The following is a 22,536-nucleotide window of genomic DNA, read 5'->3' as shown; positions in this document are numbered from 1 at the left end:
CTGCAGGCAGCTTACAGAACAGTTCGGAAGTTTTCAAACACTTTGACCTTTGAATTTCACTGTAGACATAATACTGCCTTTTAATAAATTGCTGATCATTTTCATGGGTTGTTGTGAGGGAAGGGTAAGCGAAGCAAAAGACAGGAAGGAGGAATCCTAAAGATTCTTTTTGTTGTGTGCGTCTGCCTATACCAATGTACTGAGCAAAAATAATTCAATATTTTTTCTGTTCTACCCTTTGTGAAAGCCTCTTCACTGCTAATACCAGTTCTGTTACAGGTTAAATAGTCCTGAAGATATTCTTCATCTGTATTAGTTTCAGGAATTCCCCAAGTCTGCATAAGCTGTTTGTGAGGCACTTAGAGCATCATAGGCTGCTTCATCTGCTGACTTAGCAGGCAGCTGATAACAGAGAACTGTACAGTTCAGGAAACGGAGAAGATCTGTGCTGATGCTAGATGTCTGTCTCTATGTGAAGGGTGTGATAAAAAGATGCATCTGAAGATCTGTCTGTTACTGGCTTTCTTAAAAAACTTATAAGACCTGTATGCCTTGGGCTGTTTCTAATTTGGGAATACATAAAGATTGCAATAAAATGTTGTCTAGGTGTAGGTTCTCCTGTAACAGAGCTCCTTTTCACATCATCTGAACCAGTTAAATGGAACGTGTGTCAAACCTGTTCAATTTCTATAGTCTCTGGTCTGATTTGGAATTGATGGACTCTCCTCTGGGAAACTTAGTGGTAAGCTCGGTGTTAGGAAGTTGATAGAAGCAGTTGTAGCAGAAAGATTGCACTGCTGCGATCCTGGTACGTCACAAGAAAAGGATGCCCAGCTGCATGTTTCAAGACATGCAATCTTTGGGAATTTCAGGGATGAGTCAACTTTTGACCAGTTTGTGAAACAGAAAACAAGATTGTTTTTGGCTTGTTGGAATAAGTGTGAGTTAGCAGGGACTGTGAAGCCAGCTCTTACTATAGGTGTGCTCTGCACTAATTATATCCATGGCACATCTTGGTGATTGACTGTTTTGGTGAGTACAAAGATCCAAGGAGAAAGACATACAGTAGGGAGTCTTGGACTGTGCCCAGGTTTCTTGTCAAGGGGATCTACCCCATTCTTGGTGACATGTATCCAGAATTCCATGGTGTGGAATCCAGGGATTAAAACTTGGAGGTGGAATTGTGAATAGCTTAAATACATTGTGGTTTCAAGATCCAAAGGAGAAGGCTTTGTTTGTGACAAACTAGCATTAATACAGCAGTAAGGGTTAAGGGAAAATATGCCCATTCACTTCTACAGGATGGTTACTTTTTCAATGACACCTAATAGATTTGATTTGTGTGGTTTCTTTTGTAATGCTTCTGTGATCATTCCATTTTTTTATTTTATTTTTGCTTTTTTTCCTAGAGATGTGAATTATGCCCTCATAAGGATGGTGCTTTAAAGAGAACAGATAATGGGGGTAAGTTTTATTCTTACTATTTGTGAACTCTCTTATTTTGTATGAGGGAAATAAGACTGTGAAAGGAATAAGTAGGGATCCCAATAACAACTGGAAACAAGCAACTGGTTTATCACACTAGCTGGCTTGGAAAGTGATGACTATTTTACAGCAACCTGTAGTTGTCCAAAATAGGATGAATTAAAGTTTGAGAACATCAGTCATTATTAGATTTACTTGTAGATGAAAGTTACGATAGAGGAGAAACTGCATTTTAACACAAGATTTTAGAGGGGAAACAGATAAATTTTATGTATATTTAGTTGGAGTTTGAACATTTACAGAAAGCTGTTGAAAGTGCATCATTCATGGGAGAAAGTGAATTTTTATGTCTAAAGCCAGGCTGAATGATTTGGTGCATTTTCTATGATAGCTTTCATGTTTGGTTTACTAATAGGTTCAGTAACAAAGAAGCTAGACCTGAAAAGTTGCAGCCCTGATTACCTGTCCCTTGCATCTTTCTAATTGTATCCTTTAGGTAATCATCCATTCTGCTCCTGCTAAAAGAAATCTCCAGTGAATGTCATGTCTTGGTTGGTTTTTTGCTAATAGTTGGGTGATATGAATGAAATGTTTCAATTAACTTTCCAGACACTCCTGGATTGTCACCTTCTATCCGTTTTAGATGCTTCTAAATTACTGTCCATCATCTATCTGTAAAGAGCTCATTCATTTTGATACTGCGACCTTTCTCTTGTGAGAGGAGAAAGGATGATCAGGATTCCAGATTTTGTTTGAACAGTTTATGTTAATTGTGTTCTGGAGATTTTCTGCTGCATACACAGTATTCTACGTAGTTTTCATCTTAATCTCGGTTTAGCGTTGATGTAGTTGATGTGGCTTTGCTGTTTCTTTTAAAGGTGAGTTGCGTGAGCCAGAGCCTGATTGTATTCGGGCTGGTCTCCTCTTTCCCTTTCTAATCACTGTGCTTTGACAATAATGTATAGCATACATTCTGCTATTCACCATTCTAGTGTCTGCTTATCTCAAACATGTTAGTGAATTTTGTGTCATTTGTGAGTGTTAGGAGATTGTATTAAGTTAGTGTGTCAGTGAAACTACCATAATAAGTGCCAGCGCAGTACTTTAGCCTTAGAAGTAAGCCTCTCAGGCAGGTTAATACACGGCAGCGTTGAATTAATTTCTTCAGGATGACAACTGAAGCGTGAGGTAGCTGAAGGGTTTTCCGCTTTTGTACTTAGAGTAGTGTTTGGGAATGCCTTGTTATTCTGTATGGTAATTTTGAAGAATTTTCTTTTCAGAAAGTCTTGAGAGTGTATTTTGACAGTGTGCATCAAATATCTGAGCCTCCTTTTGATTCTCTCTTGCAACTGTTTTCTTTGTAATTATGAATTTCTGTCTGAAAGTGAATTGCTCTATCTGATTGAAGTTACTTAAGTTTAAATTGCAAAGATGTTGCATTGGACAAATGATGTTGTCCCTTCTTTAATTTTCTCAACCAGCAATTTTTAGCAGTGAAAAGCTGATAGCAGAGGATTCTAGAGAATTTGTGTTTCACTGTCTGGAAATTTCCCTCAGTAATAGATGTTGTCCGTGGGGCTGAATACAGCAAATCCTACATTACAGACAAACGGTACTTTTAGTAACAGGTTTACAGAAGGATATGAAACTTGGAAAAATGAACTCCAACTGGTGTTATGTCATGGAAACCTACACTGCTAATCTGAAGCTTTCCTTTCAAAGTGTTGCTTAAGCTTAGAACTTGATTTTTACAATTCTCTTCCACCAGCATTGACAGGAAAGCCAGTGCAATTTTTGTTTTAGCATGCAGATAACTCATACATGGTCTGCTGGTTTTCTAGATAATTTATTTTTTTGGTAGCAGTCTTCTGGATATTTGCTTTTTACTAACGTGAAGAAACATGTTTTGTTTGGGGTGTTGAAGGTGCTGTATTTTCTTTTACATTTGGAATCTTCATATTTTGTCTACTGAGCTTTTACTCTGGGGTTCCATGTTTTTCTTAATCTGAATAAGACACTGTTACTGCAGGTAGGGCCTTTACTGTGCATTACTGCCTCCTCCTTTGTGGTGGTGTTCGTGTTTAAAACTTTGTTTGCTGTGTTCATTTTCAGCATAAATTAATTAAATCATTTCTCTGGTCCAGCTGACAATGCTGATGTCAGGAAATGACCAGGACCATTCTTTTAGCAGTAGCCTGTACATAGCCTGTTTTACGTCAGCTGTACAGCTGTTCCTGAAAGCAGCCTAAGCTTATAGCTCTTATCTAGTGGTGTTATCTTGTCTTTAGGAACTCTGGGGCCCTCTTGTACCTATCTATCCATCCATGACAAAGTAGTCCATGAATCAAACTTGTGTTGTTTTGAAGTGTTACTTACTAAGAATAGTGATAGATGTATGTGGTGCTTTTTTTTTTTTTTTTTTTTTTTGTCTTTTCACCCTTCTTTCTCTATGTGATTTGAGGTTCTTTTATGCATGTTCTTTCTCCTTCTCTTTTACTTACCTGTTAGAACTTATTTGATTTTTTGGAGATCATTGCTTCTTTAAATTTCCTTGTTAGCTTTTATATTTCTGTTTGGATATATCTGATATTGCTTAGTTATGCTTCTTGGTACAGTTACTAAGGGAATAATATTGGGTTTTCCAGTCTCACGGTAAGTGAGGAATTACAGTTTTCAGTAATACCAAAAATGCAACATTCTTGGTGCAGTTCTGTCCTATATCTTCTACATAAGTTGGAAGTTTCAGTATGTGATAGAAAGAGAAGAGGATCATGCTCTTTTTATCAGTATGAACTTGGTTCTTGGGAAATTCCTTGTATGCTTTCTCAGAATCTGTTCCCAGCCGACAAGTGTATATGCTTTGGAACTTCTTGAAGTGGTGATGGTATTTTTGTGATTTAAAAAAACACAAAATGTTCTATTAAGCATGTTCTAAGTGTGTCCATTACACACTTAACTTGTCCATTTCTGTTTAGAGTGTTAGTGTCCATAGCAAGACGTTTCACAGCTGATCAGTACAGTGTGTAACAGTTGTATGCACATTGTGAGTCCGTTAAATCACAGTTTTATTTGATGGCATGTGGCAGTTGCTAAGTCAAGGGAAGTGACAAAGACCAGTTATTTTATTTTCAGTACCACTTGTGGTTTTATAGACCCTTGTCATATTCTTTTTCTGTCTCCTTTCAGAAGAGCCCCAGGCTGATGGAATATTCCTTTTATGGAAGTATCACCCATCCCCTTTCTGCTTCTCTTCCTCTTCCAAATGATACATAATCCTTACCAGAATTGAATGTGAAATTTTAGAGAAGCAAATCTTTACTAGGTTGCCAAATGATAACAGTATGATTTAGTGTTCCGTAGCACAGACTGGTAATGTGATTACAGGTCACCGTGTTTTGGTACAGATTTTTTTCTCATTAATTACAAAACACACTACCCAGGAATTCACAGTATCTTGAATCTGGGACAGAACCTCTAATTGGAACAAAAGTATTAATTTTAACAAGGCTTTTGGCTGAAGAATATTCTTAACATCAAGTACTTGGTTTTCTGTATCTGCTCTGAAAACAGAATACATGGGCAATGTACATTTTTGGTGTGTTAACTGTTTTTACAGCCATTGCTAACTCTTGACCATTAGGGTAATCAGAGGCAGAGTGGGATGGGGGAATTTCAGCTATCCGAGGTAACTCTAACTGTATTAACTGCCTGTTCTTGCCTCGGTGACGGTGGCTGCTCTTGCTGGTGGTGGCCCCAGAGAGTTTGGTCTGGATTCGAGCTGAATGTAGCTTAGGCTGTGGCAGTGTCCTTTCAGCGCTTTGCATTGCCGGAGACCTGTACTAACACAGAACAGGAGCAGCTAGGAGCTGGTTGCACATGTTTGTTTGGTCTCTTCACACTGTGTGAAAATGATTGTTCAGCTTCTGCACTTGCGTGGGACTTGGAAACAATACAGTTGCGTTTCACAGAGTGCAGCCTGCACTCACATCCATGATGTGGTTTATTGCCAGCAGATCGTCTATGCTGAGGATTATTAAGAGTTGACTGTATTTAGCTGCAAATTTGATTTAATTCATTTGTTGATAGTGATGGACATTATGTGGCTCTAGTTAGGGTGATTGCCAGAAACTTTAAAAATAAGCTTTGTATGCATAAATAATACATTGTAATGTTTTGGCTGCTTAATGTCTTGTGGGGAAAAAAGATCTTCTCTGTACCTGGACCCTGTGCAACTATTTACATAAATGCTAGAACGTCTGTGGTCACTGACTGCAGATCTAGAAATTCTGTATTTTGTTATTTTTTACTGAAAGTAGAAAAGTAGGATTGAGCTGAAAAAAGAACTTTTGTCTTTGGATATGCTAATGAACAAAAGCCCATGCTAAATTTGGTAGTAGTGTTCACTTAGGGGCATCACCATGGCTTAAAATACATAACTGATATAAAAGGTTTTGAAAATCAGGGAAAACTGTGGTGTATGCAGGAATTCCTTATTGATTGCTGTCTTACATGTAAGAAGGCTACTGAAAGAGCAGCTAAGCTATTTGTAGCAGTATTTGTTTGCTGTACATGGCTTAGGAGTTGGACAAAGTATAAAAACACATTTAACACATTATTAAAAAGCTCACTTGTTCCTTTTTTTCTTTTATTTTTTAAAGCACATTGTTCAGCTGGATATATTTTTTGGATGTTTAAGTAGTTCTCTTACAGTAATCTTTGTCCACATTTCTCTCTGAGTCGAAGAGGCTTCAGTTTGGTGTGCAAGTTGTTGCTTTGAAATCTGATTCCTTTGGCTGCTGATCAGGAATGCTGTGTAACAGCATTCTTTGTGTCGACTTTTCACCAAGGCTTCTTTCATGCAGCTGCTTGGGAAAGGGCCAGCTAACAATGCAATGGTTTTATGTCATCCTTCAGGCCTTCTTCCCATCCCCTGGGTCAGCACTGGGATCTCCCAAGTCTATAAAAACACCACATGCCCGCTTTTCTTACTCTTAGCATTACTGGTGTCAGCAGCTCTCGCTGCTGGGTTTGCTGTTCTGATGTGTTTCTGTGGTATTAATGTCTAAGAGTGCGGATGGTATAATGTTATATATTTAGGCTTATGCATTTTGCAGAAGTGTTTGCCTAAAAATGCTCAGGTCCTTTTATAGAGATTTGCAAGATTTAGTATATTTATTTTTTACTAGGAAAGGCAGTAACATTATATAAGCAATACTAAAATATTTTACTAACAAATACACGTATTACCATATAATCTGTATTAAATATTTGCTGTTTATTTTACTAGTAAATACAATGTAAGAAAGTACACTGGGAACTTGGATAAAAATTTAGAGAAAGCTTTAGATAAATATTTATGACATTTCTTCCATTTGTTGTATAAAATGTCTTTAGAGAGGAGTAAGAGACTCATTAATGCCATAGCATGCAAGATAAGATGATTAAAGCTGTGAGCTTACTTAGTGGACCAGAGGGATGCAAGCCGGAGCTGTTTCAGAAACAAACTATTTGTTGTGCTGCCAAGTGAAGAACCAATGAGAATCTTTCATATGTACTTATTCTTTAGTTGAGGAGCAAGTATTAATAAATGCAGATTTAGATGAAATTTTGTAGTAAAGCTCTGTGGAATGGAGCCTTTTCTTCACAGATAACCGGTTTATTCCTATCATTTTTAGTATAAATTGTCACTTGATTCTGCATACCGGTGATGGGGTTGGCTGTCAGCTGCTGGGGGAGGGATCTCTAGCAGTTAGAGTGAGCACCCTTTTTCCTCTGTCTTTTCAAGGAGTGGATCAGACAGCGTAGTGAATAATACCATGTTAGCTGCAGCAATCTCTAAAATGGTGTTTGCCAGGTTAAGGAAACTGCGGTATCTTAAGCAGCCACATCTCTTCTGCAAGCTTTGTCATCTTTGCAGGAAAGGAAGGTAAGGGTTAAAATGGAGGTGTATGGAATGCTTTAATGAGGCATTTAGGCTAAGGGTTTAAAATAGTACTTAATCTTACCCTGTAGCAAATACTAACAATATTGGTCTTATGCACATTTTCTCTGGCTTCACTTTTCAGAGTGGGATGGGTCTGAGTTTTGGGATCAGCCCGCAGATGTGTTGGTGGCAGAACCTGGGGTGCAGTTCCCTGTAATCCAGACCTCTGCAGAAAAGAGAGGGCTGTGCTTTTCCCATGCTGGCTTGTTTTTTCACCTGTGGTTTTGTTTATGGTAAACATAAAACCTTAGCGTGCCTTTCATCAACTTGCTGATCTGACTGCAAGGTAAATTTCTGTCTTCCCCCAGGGTTAGTAATGAGATGAATACAATTTTATCTGCCTTGGTATATGGCAAGCTTGTACTTCAGGAAGAGGGAGGGTGGGACTTCAGCTTCTAGTGACAGCTCACAGTTGAAACGGATTGAGGTGTATCCTTAAGATACATCCTGCAGTGACCCTAATAAGAACACTAGTGTTTCAACAAAGAAAGATTTTTCCATGCTAAAAAGTGATGTTCACTTGGGTTAGGAATGAGTTAATGTTACAGATGACATAAAATTTGCTTAGTGAAATATTATGGACCCTTTAGGAACCTACGCAGAATGCTTAAGCAAATCTTACTCAGAGGTCGGACCAGAGTTAGGAGATGGTGATGACATCCCAGGGTTCTGTTCTGGGGACGAGGCTGCCATTGCAGCTGGACTTCTATGTGACTCCATGGTTCTGGCTTCCTGGCTGCTACTGTTCTGCTGCGCTCCTTTGGCGTTGATTGTACAGAGCCTGTTCTGCGCCTTAGCTCTCAGCCTTTTCTGTATTTGAGTGGTAGGATGGATTATTACTGTAAAAATCTTTGGTTGTTGTTTTATTGTGATGTAAAAGATTGTAAGAGCAAGGCTTTAAAATTCACACTGGAAGGTGATTGAATTTCTTTTCTGTGAAAGTGCTTGTGATTCAGTTTTAGACAGATAAACAGTAGTGGTAAAAGCAACAGTGTAGTTAGAAAGATAATGTACTGCTATGGTATTTATCTTTTTGGGTTTCCTTTGCTAATTTTAGATTACTTTGTTCAACTTTGTTTCTAGTTATAGAATTCTGTGTTGGCAAGAGCTTCTATTAAGTAGTGATGAAATAGTTACTTGTTCACTGTCATTGGGATGATAGGCCGTTTTTAGTTAAGGTTCTGGAATTTGAGATTTGCTACTCTGAACATTAATGATATTACATACTTAAATATAATTTGAATATGCAATATTAGAAGGTTTTCACTGAGACAAAAATTAGTTAGGCATCTGAAATCAGAATCTCAACAAAAGATCTGTGAAATGTTAAAATTAAACATTTGCCATGCTGGAACAAAACCTAAAATTGGCAGAACTCAATAGTGTGCTTTTCTGAGAGATACTTAAAGCTTTAAAAGTGGCATTGGGGCTCAAGTAAAAAGTTTTCGTAAGATTATATTCTAATTTTGAAGGCTTTTTGGCATGAATTTTCAGTTCTTGCCATTTGAAATAACTGTTTTTACTGTTACTGAAGTAGATCTTGGATTTGTTTCTATATGTGGTTTGATATTTTAATATTAATTGAGTCTGTTTCCTAAGATCGCTTCAAGGGAAAGTGTTAGAGTTACACTTGAGTTACCTTATAAAGCAAAGTGGATATGCATAAATATTTCTACTAGCATTTCCTAAAGTCACTGAAAGTAACTAGTAAGTAAGACTAGAAATTGCAATTGAAGTATATTGAATTTTAAGTTGTAAGTAAGCTTTGTTTTTGTTTTACTCTTAAGATGTGGGTGTACAGCAATATTCTTCACTCCTCAACACTGGGAACACTCAAAAGAACTAATTTAATTATGTCTTTCTATGGGCGGAGGTAAATGTATAGTTCCCCAAAAATATTGTAATAAGTTATTTGAATAGCAAGTTTATGGCTTATATATGGAACTAATTGAAAAATGTGAATTTAATGTGGCCTTAAATATTATAAATCCATATAAAAATGTTTTCTTCTTCAGCAGGTTATATATGCGCACAGTTTGGGTGGGTGTCTCTTCAGAATGTTGAATTATTCCTGAAAAAAAAGTGTCCCTGTCATCCTGTAAGAAATAATAGACAAAACCACTCTGAACATGGCAAGAGAGTCCCTGAGTTGTCTAAAGGGGAAGGGAGTAGCAGCTTCTCTGGGCCAGGCAGCAGAATGGTGTAAGTACTTGACAAGGACGAGGAACATATGGGTTCTGTCCTGTCAAATAGGAGAGTCTGAGCTTTCCAATGAAAATGGCCTACTCTGTCAGGCTAAATAGTCTTGTGTGTTTGTGTGTTGTTTCATTTTGCCTTTTAAGACTGGGCTAATATGGAGCAAAGAATGCAAATTAGCTAGAAATAAACCACGTGTGTTAATAAGCACGTGAAGGATCGTATGTAGCCTCGTGACTTTGCACTCTTGAGATGTTTTCCTGGGGAAGATGATACTGGATTTTTCGGTTTCTGCTCTCTCTGCTGTTTATGTATGTTTATAGAGTTTAAAAATGCAAAAGGCATAAGGAGGAGATAGAGCAGGAAGCAAAACCCTGGCCATTTGCTTTCCTCCCTAGGAAGATGGGGGAGGCATTTTCTCACTTTTCTGTGCAGTCAAAAGCCTGTTGGTTCCAGAAAACATTAGAAATAAAGTCAGCTCATACGCTAGTAGTAGTAGCTCATTCTTCCATTTGTGAGACAGAGAGCTGTCACACTTGCCTCCTTTGTCTGTAGGTGTCCTTGGTTCCATGCTTTGGAGTAGTCTTGAGTAATCTTTCGTTGTTCAGGAAAAAGATGATGATTGTTTGCTTCCTATTCTGTTTTCCACACACGTTTGGTCCTTCTGGGGTGAAACTGAATGTTCTTGACCACCCTTAACTGATTTTGTGGAGGAGTCTACACACCTTGCGAAGTTCTCCAGTGGTGGACATTGCACAGCCTTTTCAGGAAACCAGTCCTCAACCACACTTAGGAGGGAAGAATTTCTTCCCCGTGCTTTCTGAAGAAGGAAGTCCTGAATGTGCTGGTTTTGGTTCTTCCAGACGAGCTGGGTGTCGCTTTCTGATGTTTCAGTTTTTCTTAACAACTAAAGCTTTGGACAAAGAAACATTTAAGCATTTAAGTTCAGTGCATGGACTCTTTGAGTCCCAGTGGGAGGTAGTGCAGGATTAGGCATTTGTGGCTCATAATCTTCTGCAGCCTTCCCTATGATTTAACTTCTTATTGGACAAGTTGTCATTTTTCAGCAAGGTCAGATCGTGTAGGACCTAAAGAAGATACTGGAAGTAGGTGGAGAATGTCCCTCGTCCTCAGTTCCTTGCGCAGTTTTTAATCTCTTTTCCAAGAAGTTTATCAGTGCTGCTGTACTTCATTTGTTTCACTGTATAGATAATATATGTCACTTCTCTGTGGGTTTAATGAATTATTAGATTAATAGTTTTTCTGATTTTTTTGGGGGGAGGAGATTTAAAGGTAAATATTCACCATTAACACCATGTTAACATTTGCTTACCTGTCTCTAGTAGTAAGGTGGGTGTTGCTCAGGGCAGCGTGCAAATCTTAGGAAAGTCCTTATAAACACTAATTCCCTGAAGATATTTCAAACAGAACAGAAACGCTGAGGTTTTCATAGTTTTTTTTTTTTTTCCCCAGTCAATCTGTTAGTGGTAGTTTTAAAATGGTCTGTAGAAAATTTGTTAAAAGTAGCTCAAAATGGCAGTTTGTACTTCATTTTCCCTACTCTTTTACTAGTCAAATACTTGTTTCTTGTGTTACGAATTTATGAATATGATGATGAAGCAGCACAGTTGCTTCTGATGTTGGGTTATCTTTTGCTGAATTTAGGCAAGGATCAGTTTCTTACACTAATGGGGAACTAGCCTCTACTGGAACAAGCTTGCAACTCTCAGAATCTTGGTATTGAAAGAAAGCCTGAAATCAGTGGTTTTCTTTCAGAATAGGCCCTTCCATCAACCTCTTTGCCCTGCCCTTCATAATGCTATTTTGAACAATTAAGAATGTTTATTTCTTGAAGTGTTGTTAGTGCTCAATATGGTAAGTAACTGAGCAGTTTCTGATGACACCCCAAGTCAAGGGCTTAGAACAGGACTTGATACAGGAGTTGATCTAGTTAGGATAAATAAGTTGGCTGCATCTTTAAAACTATGAAAAAAGAAGAAATTTGTAAGTATGTTTCTTGGCTTTTATTTTTTTTTTTGGTATATATGTGTGTGCGTGGTGTGGGATTTCTTGCTTTAGAGAGAGTAGATGAGTCTGGTCAATTTAGAATGCTTTTGTTTAAATAAAAGGTGTACACAGGAAAGTCTCACATGAAGGTAATGCTTGCATGAATGCTACTTTCTTCAGACCGTATTTTCCTTCTGCGGGAATTTGCATAGTTTGAGTGTTTACTATGGTATTCCAAGGAATTTAAAGAAAGAACCTGGTTTTCCATTTGTGTTTGTATAACTCATTACTATCCGCAGTTCATGAATTATTATTTTTAGGAATTCTCCACACAATAAACTTGAAAATGTTTTACAGCTCATCTTAACATTGGGTAATATAAAATGAAATGTAAATGTGATTTAAGTCACTTATGTCTGCAATGTTCTACATAGTTAAAATAGTTGATGCAGAAAAGTGTTGTAAAAGGTTCTTTGTACAATAATTGAAATGTTCTTTGAGCTTCTAGAAAACATTAAAATTAAATACAATTATAACTTTTTGTAGGTTGGGCTCATGTGGTTTGTGCTCTGTACATTCCCGAGGTGCAGTTTGCGAATGTCGCTACAATGGAACCTATTGTGTTGCAGTCTGTTCCTCATGATCGTTACAATAAGGTATAATTATGTGTCTTTTTATCTTTATGTGATGTATTTATTTGAAAACTTGTGAGCTTTGATAATCTAAAACTACAGTTCTTAAAATGCAGTTTACATGAAATTTATAAGTATCTGTTGTAATGTTGTATGTTTTCTTCCATGACTCAGTAAGTTCAAGAATTAAAAAAGTTGTTCTGTTCAATTAAGTTGCAAAGTTATCTGCAATGTCTCATTATTCTTATACAGTGTAGGGGTTGTTTTCTTAATTAAAAATATTGTGATTTCTGAAGTTTATTTTGAAAGCAATGTGAAATATTTCCCATATGTAAGAATATTACCACATCTTATGTGAAATGTTGATATTAATTACCACTAGTCCTACTATTTTAAGTATTAGTAAGAAGTTCACAAACAAGAACAGTGATACCAATATATTACAGCAAAAGCTTGCAGACTTTTGCTTTTGTAAACAGTGTTTTCTTTAAGAGGAGTATTTGCCAATAGGAGAAATAGAATAACTGCTCCTAAATAAGTGTCAGTGAGATGGAATCTTTTTTGAAGTGTGGGAAGTCTTCATTTAAAAAAAAAAAAAAAAAGAAATTTGTTAATATATTATACTGATAGCTTATTTTTTCTGCTTGGTCTTCCACTTGTGCTACCTTTTCCCCACGACACCTAACTACTTCCTCCTTTGTTTTTTTTCCCCTTTTGTGGGCAGCAAACTGAATTTATGAGTAGTTTTATTAGCACATTTTTTGTGCAGTTCTTTTTAATTCTAGTTTCTTTCTCTTACTTTATTCCATGATGGTTTGTGGGCATAGGAGCAAAAGAAGAACAGACTATTAGATAAGAAAAACCACGTCATTTCCTGCTGGGAAACCAGTCCTTCTCATGTTGTTTCTGTGACTTCTCTTACATCTCTGATTTTCTTTCTTTCACTCTCTCAGAAAGATCCTTTTTCCTTTCTTTCTAGTTTTTTTTTCCTGTTTAATACACTGGTCTTTTCCTTATCTGTCTCATATTCTCATAATTGCTGTTCCATATGTTTTTCCCTTCTTACTTACCAGTGTATGAAAAGAGTCAAACTGTAGGTCTTCCTAATGTTTTCTCATGACATACTACCTGAGTATCTGTATCAGCTTTTGACTGTCAACTTCCTTCTGCATTCGCAAGAAAATGCAGTAGTGATATTAAGTGCAGAACTAATAAATCTTTTGTGCTTGGACACAAAGCAGTAGAGATTTGCTGTTGCAGATTCTTTTTTTTCCTGCTCAGCTTTGGGCCAACTGAGTATCTCTTTTTTCCTTTTCCCCTATGAGTAGTCATATGTATATATATTTAATTTGTAATGGTTCTTCCTTAATGTACTTAAAACATTTAATTGAATACTAATAGCATCCAGATTGTGTAGAGTTCCTATTGTTGTCAGAGTTTTAATTTTCTGCTTTTTTATCTAGTTTAACTTATTCTCCAAGTTAGCTGTCAGCCTAAAACTACTTTAATACAGGCCAGTATAGTACATTTGAAAATGTAATAACGTATCAGAAGTTACAAGATTTGGGGTCACAACTCCAGTCAGTTTCATTCTGCTTGTCAGCTTAGATTGGAAAAGAATGATTTCTAGAAAGATTTGATTTCCTGTGAAGTCCTGACTAATTTTGTGTATGCAGCTGTGTATGTATGGAAGTAGTCTCCCATGTGGAATTGGGGTAAAATGTAGGTCAACAAAAATGGCCATAAGGAAGAATTCATACCATAGTGTTTAAAAGAAAGAAAAACCTCCTTGGAATTCTTCCAGGGGATACTACTTGATTTACATAGGATTTTTTTATGTAGTTGTTTTCTAATTTTATACCGTAAAATATGTTATATTACGCAGTACAGTAATCTTGGGTACAAGAGGGAACACAGATGATGCCAGAGCATGAGGCTTTTGGCCACTCATTCCTGGAGCTTACCTGTTTCTGTGATAAAAGCCATCATGTTACAGAGTAAACCCACTGGGTGATCTGATTAGTGAGTTAACGGGAAAGCTCTTCTTGCACAGTTGCTTCCAAAAAAGAAATGGACTAGAAATTGCTCTCCTATTGAACAGTGTTTGTTATTTCTTGGCTGCTTATGCATGTGTAATCTCTTACTTGTTTTATGTGAGCTTTATTTGTCTTTCTTAGGTACGTTTGAAGTCTGAGGCAATTGAATATAATTATTGCTTTTAAGAGCCTCTTCAGAGTTGATTAAAAAATAAGTGCATTTGGAGTTTCTTGATCAATCTAATAGTAAAGGCTGCTGCTAAACTTTTATTTCATTATTTGCTACAACAATGAGAAACTTCTGTACAAATTCTAAGTTCAATTCTGTAAATAGACAATACTCATAGGCAGCTTTTACAAGTAGGGTAAACTGTTTCTGAGATAACTTTTTTTTGCAAGGCTTTCCTTGCCTCGTCTTCCCTTCTGCCTTTTTTTTTTTGCAGAGGTTTACGGTTTTGAATCTTTGAAGGAAAAATACAGACAACTTAAGGCAGCGCTTTGCAAAATGTCTTAAGATATTTGTATTGGATAGGCAGTCCACAATGTTGTGTTTAAACTTGTTTGTAATGTATCCAGCCAGTCTTTTTTTTTTTTTTTTTTAAATTTTCAGTCATTTTTCTGTAAACCAGTTTAAGGGGTCTTAAATGCAGCATACACTGTCGAAAAGCAGGACCTACATCCTTACTAAGTGGAACGCTTACACCACTTCTGAACATCAGTGAGGAAAACTTTTTAGGCAAAACTGACAAAACAGAACGCTAACTGGAGCATGAGCTCCAGCTGAAATCTGCTTACAGAGCTACCTTATGTTGAAAGATAGAAATAGTTATTCAGATGCAGTTGATAGATTATGACCTAGTTTGTTCACAAATCTTCATGTGTCAGGTGATGGTATGGAAAGCTAAAAAGTGGCCAGTGCCAAATGATCAAATGGATAGTGTGCAGTACTTGGTACAATGGGAACAAGGCAAAGAATCAAGTCCCCTTTCCTCAGCCTTCAAATGTTAGGAGATAGGATATGGTTTTGGGTTGTATTAGCTACTGCTCTTAATGCTTTTTTTGAATTCTTTTTATCTTGTTTCTTTTTTTCCTCCGCATTTTATTGAGAATGTTTTATAAAAATCATATAAGCTGCCATTATATCTCAGTAAGGCAAATTTACTGAGAGAAATTCTGTGAAAAGATTTTCAGGTAATAGAAAACTCATTTTCATTTTAGCATGTCTTTAAGCTTGAAATAGGTTTAGTATATTAATTTAAACTTTGTTTACAGAGAGTTCATACTTGATTACTTTCTAAGATGCTTATGAAGCTAAGTCTGAAATTAATGTGGAACTTTGTTAAACACAGTATTTAATTGAAGGTAACAGAATGTCATGTGAATATTGAAGCATGCTATGAAACTTCTGAAAATTGTTTACACCAAATGTGCAAGTAAAATTTTAAGCTTGCAGCTTTTCTGTTGGTAGTTTGTGTAGGTGTATGCATATATACCTTATGGTTCCTACTGCTGGTAGGCACTCAGTCTAGTTTGATATTTCTGAGTGTCATTGGTACAAGTAATGTTAAATGACTGTCAAAATGATTGCAACTTAAAAAGACGTAAATGCAAACTTGAAAGCAAGGAAAATCCCAAAGCTTAATGCTATTAGCCTTTGGTTGTTTAACCATTTTGGCTGATTGAGTAGCAATATAGAATTTAAATAAATTAGTATTTGTACTGCCTTAGCATTGATGAAGTGTTACACAGATCCAAAGTGCCTACCAGATAATCTTCTTTTGCAAACAAATGTAATTAGACTTCTTTATAAATAAGTTATTACATAAGGTTAGCTGCAGAATCCAACACTTCTCACCCTAGAGTTTCCTGTAACACGTAACTCGTTTGCTTTCCATCATGTTAAGTATTTTTTCTTTTATAGACATGCTATATCTGTGATGAACAAGGCAGAGAAAGTAAAGCAGCCACTGGTGCATGCATGACATGTAATAAACATGGATGTCGACAAGCTTTTCATGTAACATGGTAAGCATATTTTATTATTTAACATCTCTGAAAGAATTTTCTAGAAAGAGTCAACTCCATACTATAAAATGAATAAGTACTTTAATTAGAATGTTTTGGAATGAAGAAATACAATGAAATGGTTTGTGTAGAAATACTTTTTTTATTAGAATTTACTGACTGTATGGCAGTGGTATCATATACATTGCTGGGAGCTGTAGAAGTTGCCTAATAATGCTCCTTCATATTGTGTTAAGTGCTCTGTGCTCACGTGAGTGAGATTTGGTGTTTCTCATCCTATTTTCTTTTTTTATATGATTTTTTATAGGATATAGGAATGGGAAGGAATGTGAATTGTTGACCTGCTGATTTGATATTTCGTTTTGATAAATAGTAGGGAAAAGTGTTGAAATATACATTAAAAATGCAGTTAAGAGACTGCTTCTGGTTTTCAGACATTTGGAGTAATTCATCTCACTAGCGTTACGTAAATGGTGCGCGTCTATCCTGAACTGTTTAGGTTTCATCTGTAGCTGCTGGAGAAAAAACAGCCATGTCTGTCTGATTCATTCCACTTTGAGCTATTGTGGTTGGCAAGCACTCAGGAGATGCTTGTCTCACTATATGGGTTTTAAAAGAGACTGTATAATTAGATGACAACAAATATCAGCTAGTAAGATGAGGCAAAGGGAATTCCACCCTGAAATTTCTAGGGGATATTTACTCTTTCAAATTCAGCTGAAGCTATTTTGTAATAGCGGATTTACACAGATTGTCTAGGTACGTTATCTGTTATCTGTACTCATCAGTTTTATGAGTGCCCCATTGTGCTTCATCATTTCTGTGCACCAGCTCAGCCTAAGAAAAGGTGTTTGCACGCATACTGAAAAGTTTTTTCTTCAGTGTCATCAAATGTTACTTTGAATGTCTTGTTCAGATTAAGTACTGATTTCTCTGCAACACTTCTCATCCTCATTTGCAGAGGTGGGGGCCTCTCTGTTGCTTTTTTTTTTTTTTTTGGTCCTTCAGTACTTAATTATCTGGCGGGATGTTGAAATCTTACTTCTTCATAACCATCTAATCTTTTCATTGGATGTAATCAATGTCAAGTTTGGTTTTATGGTGAAAATAGACCTTGCTCCTGAAAACTTGCAGACAGAATTTTTTAATGGGCGTGAAAAAAATACACGCATCCAGTTGTTTAAAAGAAGAGCCCTTTTCATCTGTCTCTTTCTTCCAAAATCCTGTTATCAGTGAGTGTAAAAAGAACATGGGAATCACATTCAAAATAAAAATGTTTACCATTCGTAACCTTGCCCATTCTTAGAATTTTTATTTCATTGTGTACAGATTTGTACTGTAAAATTATGTCTAACCAGAGAGTCCTGTATTGATACTGTATTGAGGATATCGAGAGACTTCTGTAATATTTATAAAATGGAAGGAAAATGTGAAAACTACAGAAAATAGAGATCAAGCTGTGTCAGTTCTGTGTCAACAAAACTAATGTCTAAGGAAGAAGGAGCTGGAGTCCATCTGTTTTTGTATGACAAGCTTAGAATGACAGATCATTGCTTATAGCTGGCATCTGCTGTAGGTGAGCATGTATTTAGTGGACAGTATTTCAGTATTTCTGGATTGCACAAGAATGTGATATATAAATGAGGGGAAAGTGATTTTTAAAAACAATGAAAATAAGCTGCCATGTATGTTGTTCTTTCATTTACGTACTTTATTGCATGACTTTGTCTGTAACACTACATTATTATGCTAATGAAAATGACGTAGAAAATGAAATTTAATACTTGGTTTTTCAATATCTTAGTTGGTTTTGATACAGAAAATAAATCAGCTTTACTAATGGTGAAAAGCAAATTTGATGTGAAAAATGTAGGTGAATAAGGTAATATTAGCCCAGACAAAGTGACATTATAAGTCATTTTCTTCTTTTAAAAGAAATTAACCTGCCAGAGTCTTTTAAACCAGTGAAATATGGTTAGATTTATTATGTCACTGAAGTTCTATTTAAAAAAAAAAAAATAATAATTTTCTTGGCAGAGCAGAAGAGGATATATGCAACTTCAGAAGAATTTCTTCTTTGGATCTACACTTCAGTTTTGTTTAAAAACAAAGCAAAAACCAACCTATTCTTTCTGTACATAATTTTGACTTCAGTTTGAGCTAATAATAGTTGCCAACTGCTTGATTTATTTATTTGTGAAAGCAACTCAAATATTTTAAGCTGTACATTTGTGTGAGCGGCTTATAGGTCTAGGAAAAAGTCATGAAAGTCATCAGGTGTAAGTAACCGCTGGATTTTCGCTGATTTACAAAGGTGGGTTAGGTGCTGGCATGCTGTTAGAAATCACTTGTGTGGAAATCTCCTTTAATTAAATACAGATACAAGTATTTGTATGTTATCGGCTGTGTTATTTTGGTACCAGTTGATATTTCCTTGTCTTGAATATTGTTTGGTTTGTTTCCAGTGCACAGTTTGCAGGACTTCTTTGTGAAGAAGAAGGCAATGGTGCAGACAATGTCCAATACTGTGGCTACTGTAAATATCATTTTAGTAAGCTGGTAAGTAATGGTTAAATTCTGTACATAAATGACACTAACTTATTTTTTCACTCTGAATTGCTATTAACGCTAGGAATATTTTTGTGTGGCTCAGAAAGTCGATTATTTTAGGATAATACAGTGTTGTAATTGCAGTTATTTAGATTCTAGATAAAAACGTTTTTGTGTTTATTTTCTAAACGTGTATTTTTTCCCTCTGGCAGAAATAGTTTTTATTTGTATTTTTTGTAATTAGTAGTTGAAAATACCTTTTTTCCTTGCTATTCTGTATATTGGATTATAAAGAAGGCTTGCATTTCTTTCTCCATCTGTCATTCTGTTTTTGCTGTTCTTCCTTCTGTTCTGTCTTCACTGTGTAGCCGGTGGATTTCCCACTCATTAGTTCTCTTAAACACAACCTCAAGAACCTGGCTTAGGGTTTGATCTTTTTTAAAAAAAACAAAATACTTTGAAACTTCTCAGTTTCTTCAGCAGCTTTTTGTGTCAGACCTTGAGCTTTCCATTTAACACCTGTTTGGCAGTTCCAAATATGTGCGTATGTGTGTGGACTTACAGAGTCATAGAATCATTGGAATTGGGAGGTACCCTTAAAGGCCGTCGAGTCCAAGTGCCTTGCAGTGAGCAAGGAGAGCTACAGCTCGATCAGGTGCTCAGAGCCCTGTCCAGTCTGACCCTGAGTGTCTCCAAGGGCAGGGCTTCTATCACCTCTCTGTGCAAGCTGACTTAGAGGGCTTAGTGATATTTTAAAAACATTATTTATGAATATTGATGTATGAAAATTAAAATATATAGACTGAAATTCATATGTTGCTGTGAATACGGTTAAATTTGTAGGTTACTTGTTCTCACTGCTGAAAAGCTGAATATTTTGGAGACTTGCTCAAGTTGCAGTGAGGTAAAAACAGAGCCAATGAACCATTTTAGATTTCTAGATTATAAGCTCGGGGAGGTTAGCTCTGTGAATATAGTTGAGTTTGTTTCATAATGAAGATAAGTCAGTCTAGACTCAAGTTTATTTAAAAAAAAATAAATTTTGAGCTAAGTATATGGAAAAAAAATATGCATTACTTAGTGGTAAAGGCAAGCTCTACACTTTTATACATTTGATTTTAATGTGCTAGTGCAGCTGGCATATTGAGAACATGTACGACTATTTAAAACGCAAGGTAATAGTAAAGACACAGCATCGTATTTGTCATGATAGCTTGCCGTTAGAGGTGGTAAGAACAGTAAAGGCTGCAAAGATCATCCTAGTGTTCTAGTGTTTCTTTAGAGATATTGAGACTGTTGATGCCTGATAAATTCAGGTATTTGTTATCTATTACTGAAAATGATGGATGTTGTATATCTACTGAAAACTTTGGCTGGAAAAGCACTGACTTGAAGTTGTTTATACAACTCAGTTATGAACTACCTCAGTTACAATACAGTGGCATACGCATTTTGGTCACTGGCTAGCATAAAGTATTTGTGGTTTCAGACTAGGTTCTTGAACATTATGGAAATACAGGAAAAAATTCTGTGTACTGCTTATGACACAATTGTAGCACTCTGTATCCTATTTAAAAAAAACAACACAATTTAAATGAAAATACTGCAGAGAGGTCACTTGTGTAATAAATGGTGAAGCCATAAAACAACTGCCTCACGTTGCATTTCAGGCATATGACAGTGTTAGTGCTGCAACTTCTTCATTTGAGCAGCATCTTTTCTGTTTTATGTTGTGAAAACTTGAAAATGTGTCTAGCATCTTTTAACCTTTAGAAGATGACATATCTTTTTTTCTTTGTTGAAAATGTTTTGACTGGGAGGTATAGAAGTTAGTAAAAGGATAAGCATCTTCTGGATGTACATTCAGTAGTCTTGCTGATTTTACTAGTGTCATTTGTCAGGCTTTCTGTAACTGAACTTCTTTTTTCTTCAAGTAGTAAGGCATTTTATCAGTTGAAATGCTTTATATTTTTTATTCATTCAAATGATTCCTTTTGTATATCCATAAATATATTTTCTCTTTTTAGAAAAAGAGCAAACGGGGATCTAATAGGTCATATGATCAAAGTTTAAGTGATTCTTCCTCTCACTCTCAGGATAAACATCATGAGAAGGAGAAAAAAGTAAGTGGATTTGTCGTTGCTAATTATGTGGCACATCTGCTTAATAGTAGAACTTTCTGATAAACATCTAGCTTGTGCTGAAAAGCATGAAGGAAACACTGTTCCTGAAGTGCTGGATAACACAGGTGATAAGCTAGGGGTTCTAGGATCCATAGAAGAAGCATCTTCAGGTGTGTTTGTGTGTGTGCCTTCCTTTTCCTGTTTCTTTAGGGCTAGTTTTGGGATACACAGTGAAACGTGTCTATTGGGAAGGCTGTTTCCGTGCAGCTTTATTTGCTTTAGTTTTTCCATTAGAGATTTTTATTTTTTGTGTAGTCTTTCTGACTAGGAGGGAAAGAACAAAGGGAGTATATTTTTTCAGCAAATGTCTGAGTAATCAATATCTAGTTCATTATGTTTGTTTGTTGCATGTTTTTCCTTATCAAGAATCTCAGATCTCACGTTGACACATTTTAATGGTACTGGTGATCAGATCCACCGTGGTGGCAGAATATCTTGTAATACACCTGGGATTTTTCCAGTAAGGGTACAAAGGTAGCAAACCAATTGCTAACTTTCTATCACTGGTGACTTCTTGTAAGAATTTGCCTTCACATCTATTAAAAATGAATTTTAAATTTATGGTGACAGTTACTTCACATTTCTAGTGCTGTGGATCAGTAGTTGTCTATGGGAAATTTTTCATCTAAATATTACACAAAGAAAGAACAGACAGTGACACAATAATACAAATTAGCTTTGAATCTTTTTTTTTAGCCCCCTTTCTGAGAATACATGCAGAACTGCTTACCTGTGTTCATCCTATACAGCTAACTTAGTAGGGTTTTCTGTGAGTATGGGTGGACTTGGATTATAGAAAAGCATTAAAATCGAAAAAACAAAACAAAACATGTACTGAAAATATGTATTAATCGTGTATTATATGGAGGAGCTAGTGACAAATGCCTGTCTTCAGGCAACTAGTCTCCTTAACATTGGATTTGTTTTCAAGCTTACTTCTACTCTGGGTGAGCGTTGATCTTCATTGTTCCAGGATTACCTTTTAAAAAGATGCCTTTAGGTCTGGTTAATAGTAGTGGTGTATATTCTGTTTTCATCTGATGCTGAAGCAGTATGTGCAGTGCCATGTAGTAGTACCTCTAAATCAAAATGTGACTGAAAATAACAAGTATGAATTCTTGGCAGTTTCTTTTCCTGGCAACGTGGGTATTGAAGGAAACAATTTTAAATGAGACTACAGTATTACCTGCAAGTTCAAGCTGTACTAATATTTGCCTTATTTTTCTTTAATTTGCTTAATCTTTCACTGTTATTGTATTGCAGGTCATGCTTTGTAAAAGTACATGCATGGATTTTTACTCAAATTGACAAAATGTTAAAGTTGAATTTGAAGAAACTTTGAGTTGTTTCACTTGTCTGACCTGTGCAAAGAAAAAAAGTGACTTAAAAAAAGTGACTTTGACTGGAGATACTATATTCAGGCCATAATATCTCTAAAG

General features: G+C 36.1%; 1 protein-coding gene across 9 annotated transcripts in view; it reads left to right on the top strand.

Moving 5' to 3' along the window:
* The window catches only part of MLLT10 (MLLT10, histone lysine methyltransferase DOT1L cofactor), a 121,878-nt gene that overhangs the window by 22,224 nt on the left and 77,118 nt on the right, over nucleotides 1–22,536 (top strand). For 4 of the 9 annotated variants that reach the window (XM_021387932.1, XM_021387931.1, XM_021387934.1 and 1 more), the window contains 4 exons: nucleotides 12,218–12,327; nucleotides 16,261–16,364; nucleotides 18,830–18,923; nucleotides 20,942–21,037. In XM_021387932.1, the coding sequence (XP_021243607.1) occupies nucleotides 12,218–12,327; nucleotides 16,261–16,364; nucleotides 18,830–18,923; nucleotides 20,942–21,037 (404 nt within the window). Of the gene's footprint in view, nucleotides 1–1,409; nucleotides 1,465–9,525; nucleotides 9,671–12,217; nucleotides 12,328–16,260; nucleotides 16,365–18,829; nucleotides 18,924–20,941; nucleotides 21,038–22,536 lie in introns of those variants that run through there. The other 5 variants (XM_021387938.1, XM_021387933.1, XM_021387939.1 and 2 more) reach the window with 3 other exon arrangements.

The sequence above is a fragment of the Numida meleagris genome, chromosome 2 (genome assembly GCF_002078875.1).
Source record: "Numida meleagris isolate 19003 breed g44 Domestic line chromosome 2, NumMel1.0, whole genome shotgun sequence".
NCBI classification, from domain to species: Eukaryota; Metazoa; Chordata; class Aves; order Galliformes; family Numididae; genus Numida; species Numida meleagris.
This window is presented reverse-complemented; position numbering and strand designations above follow the sequence as displayed.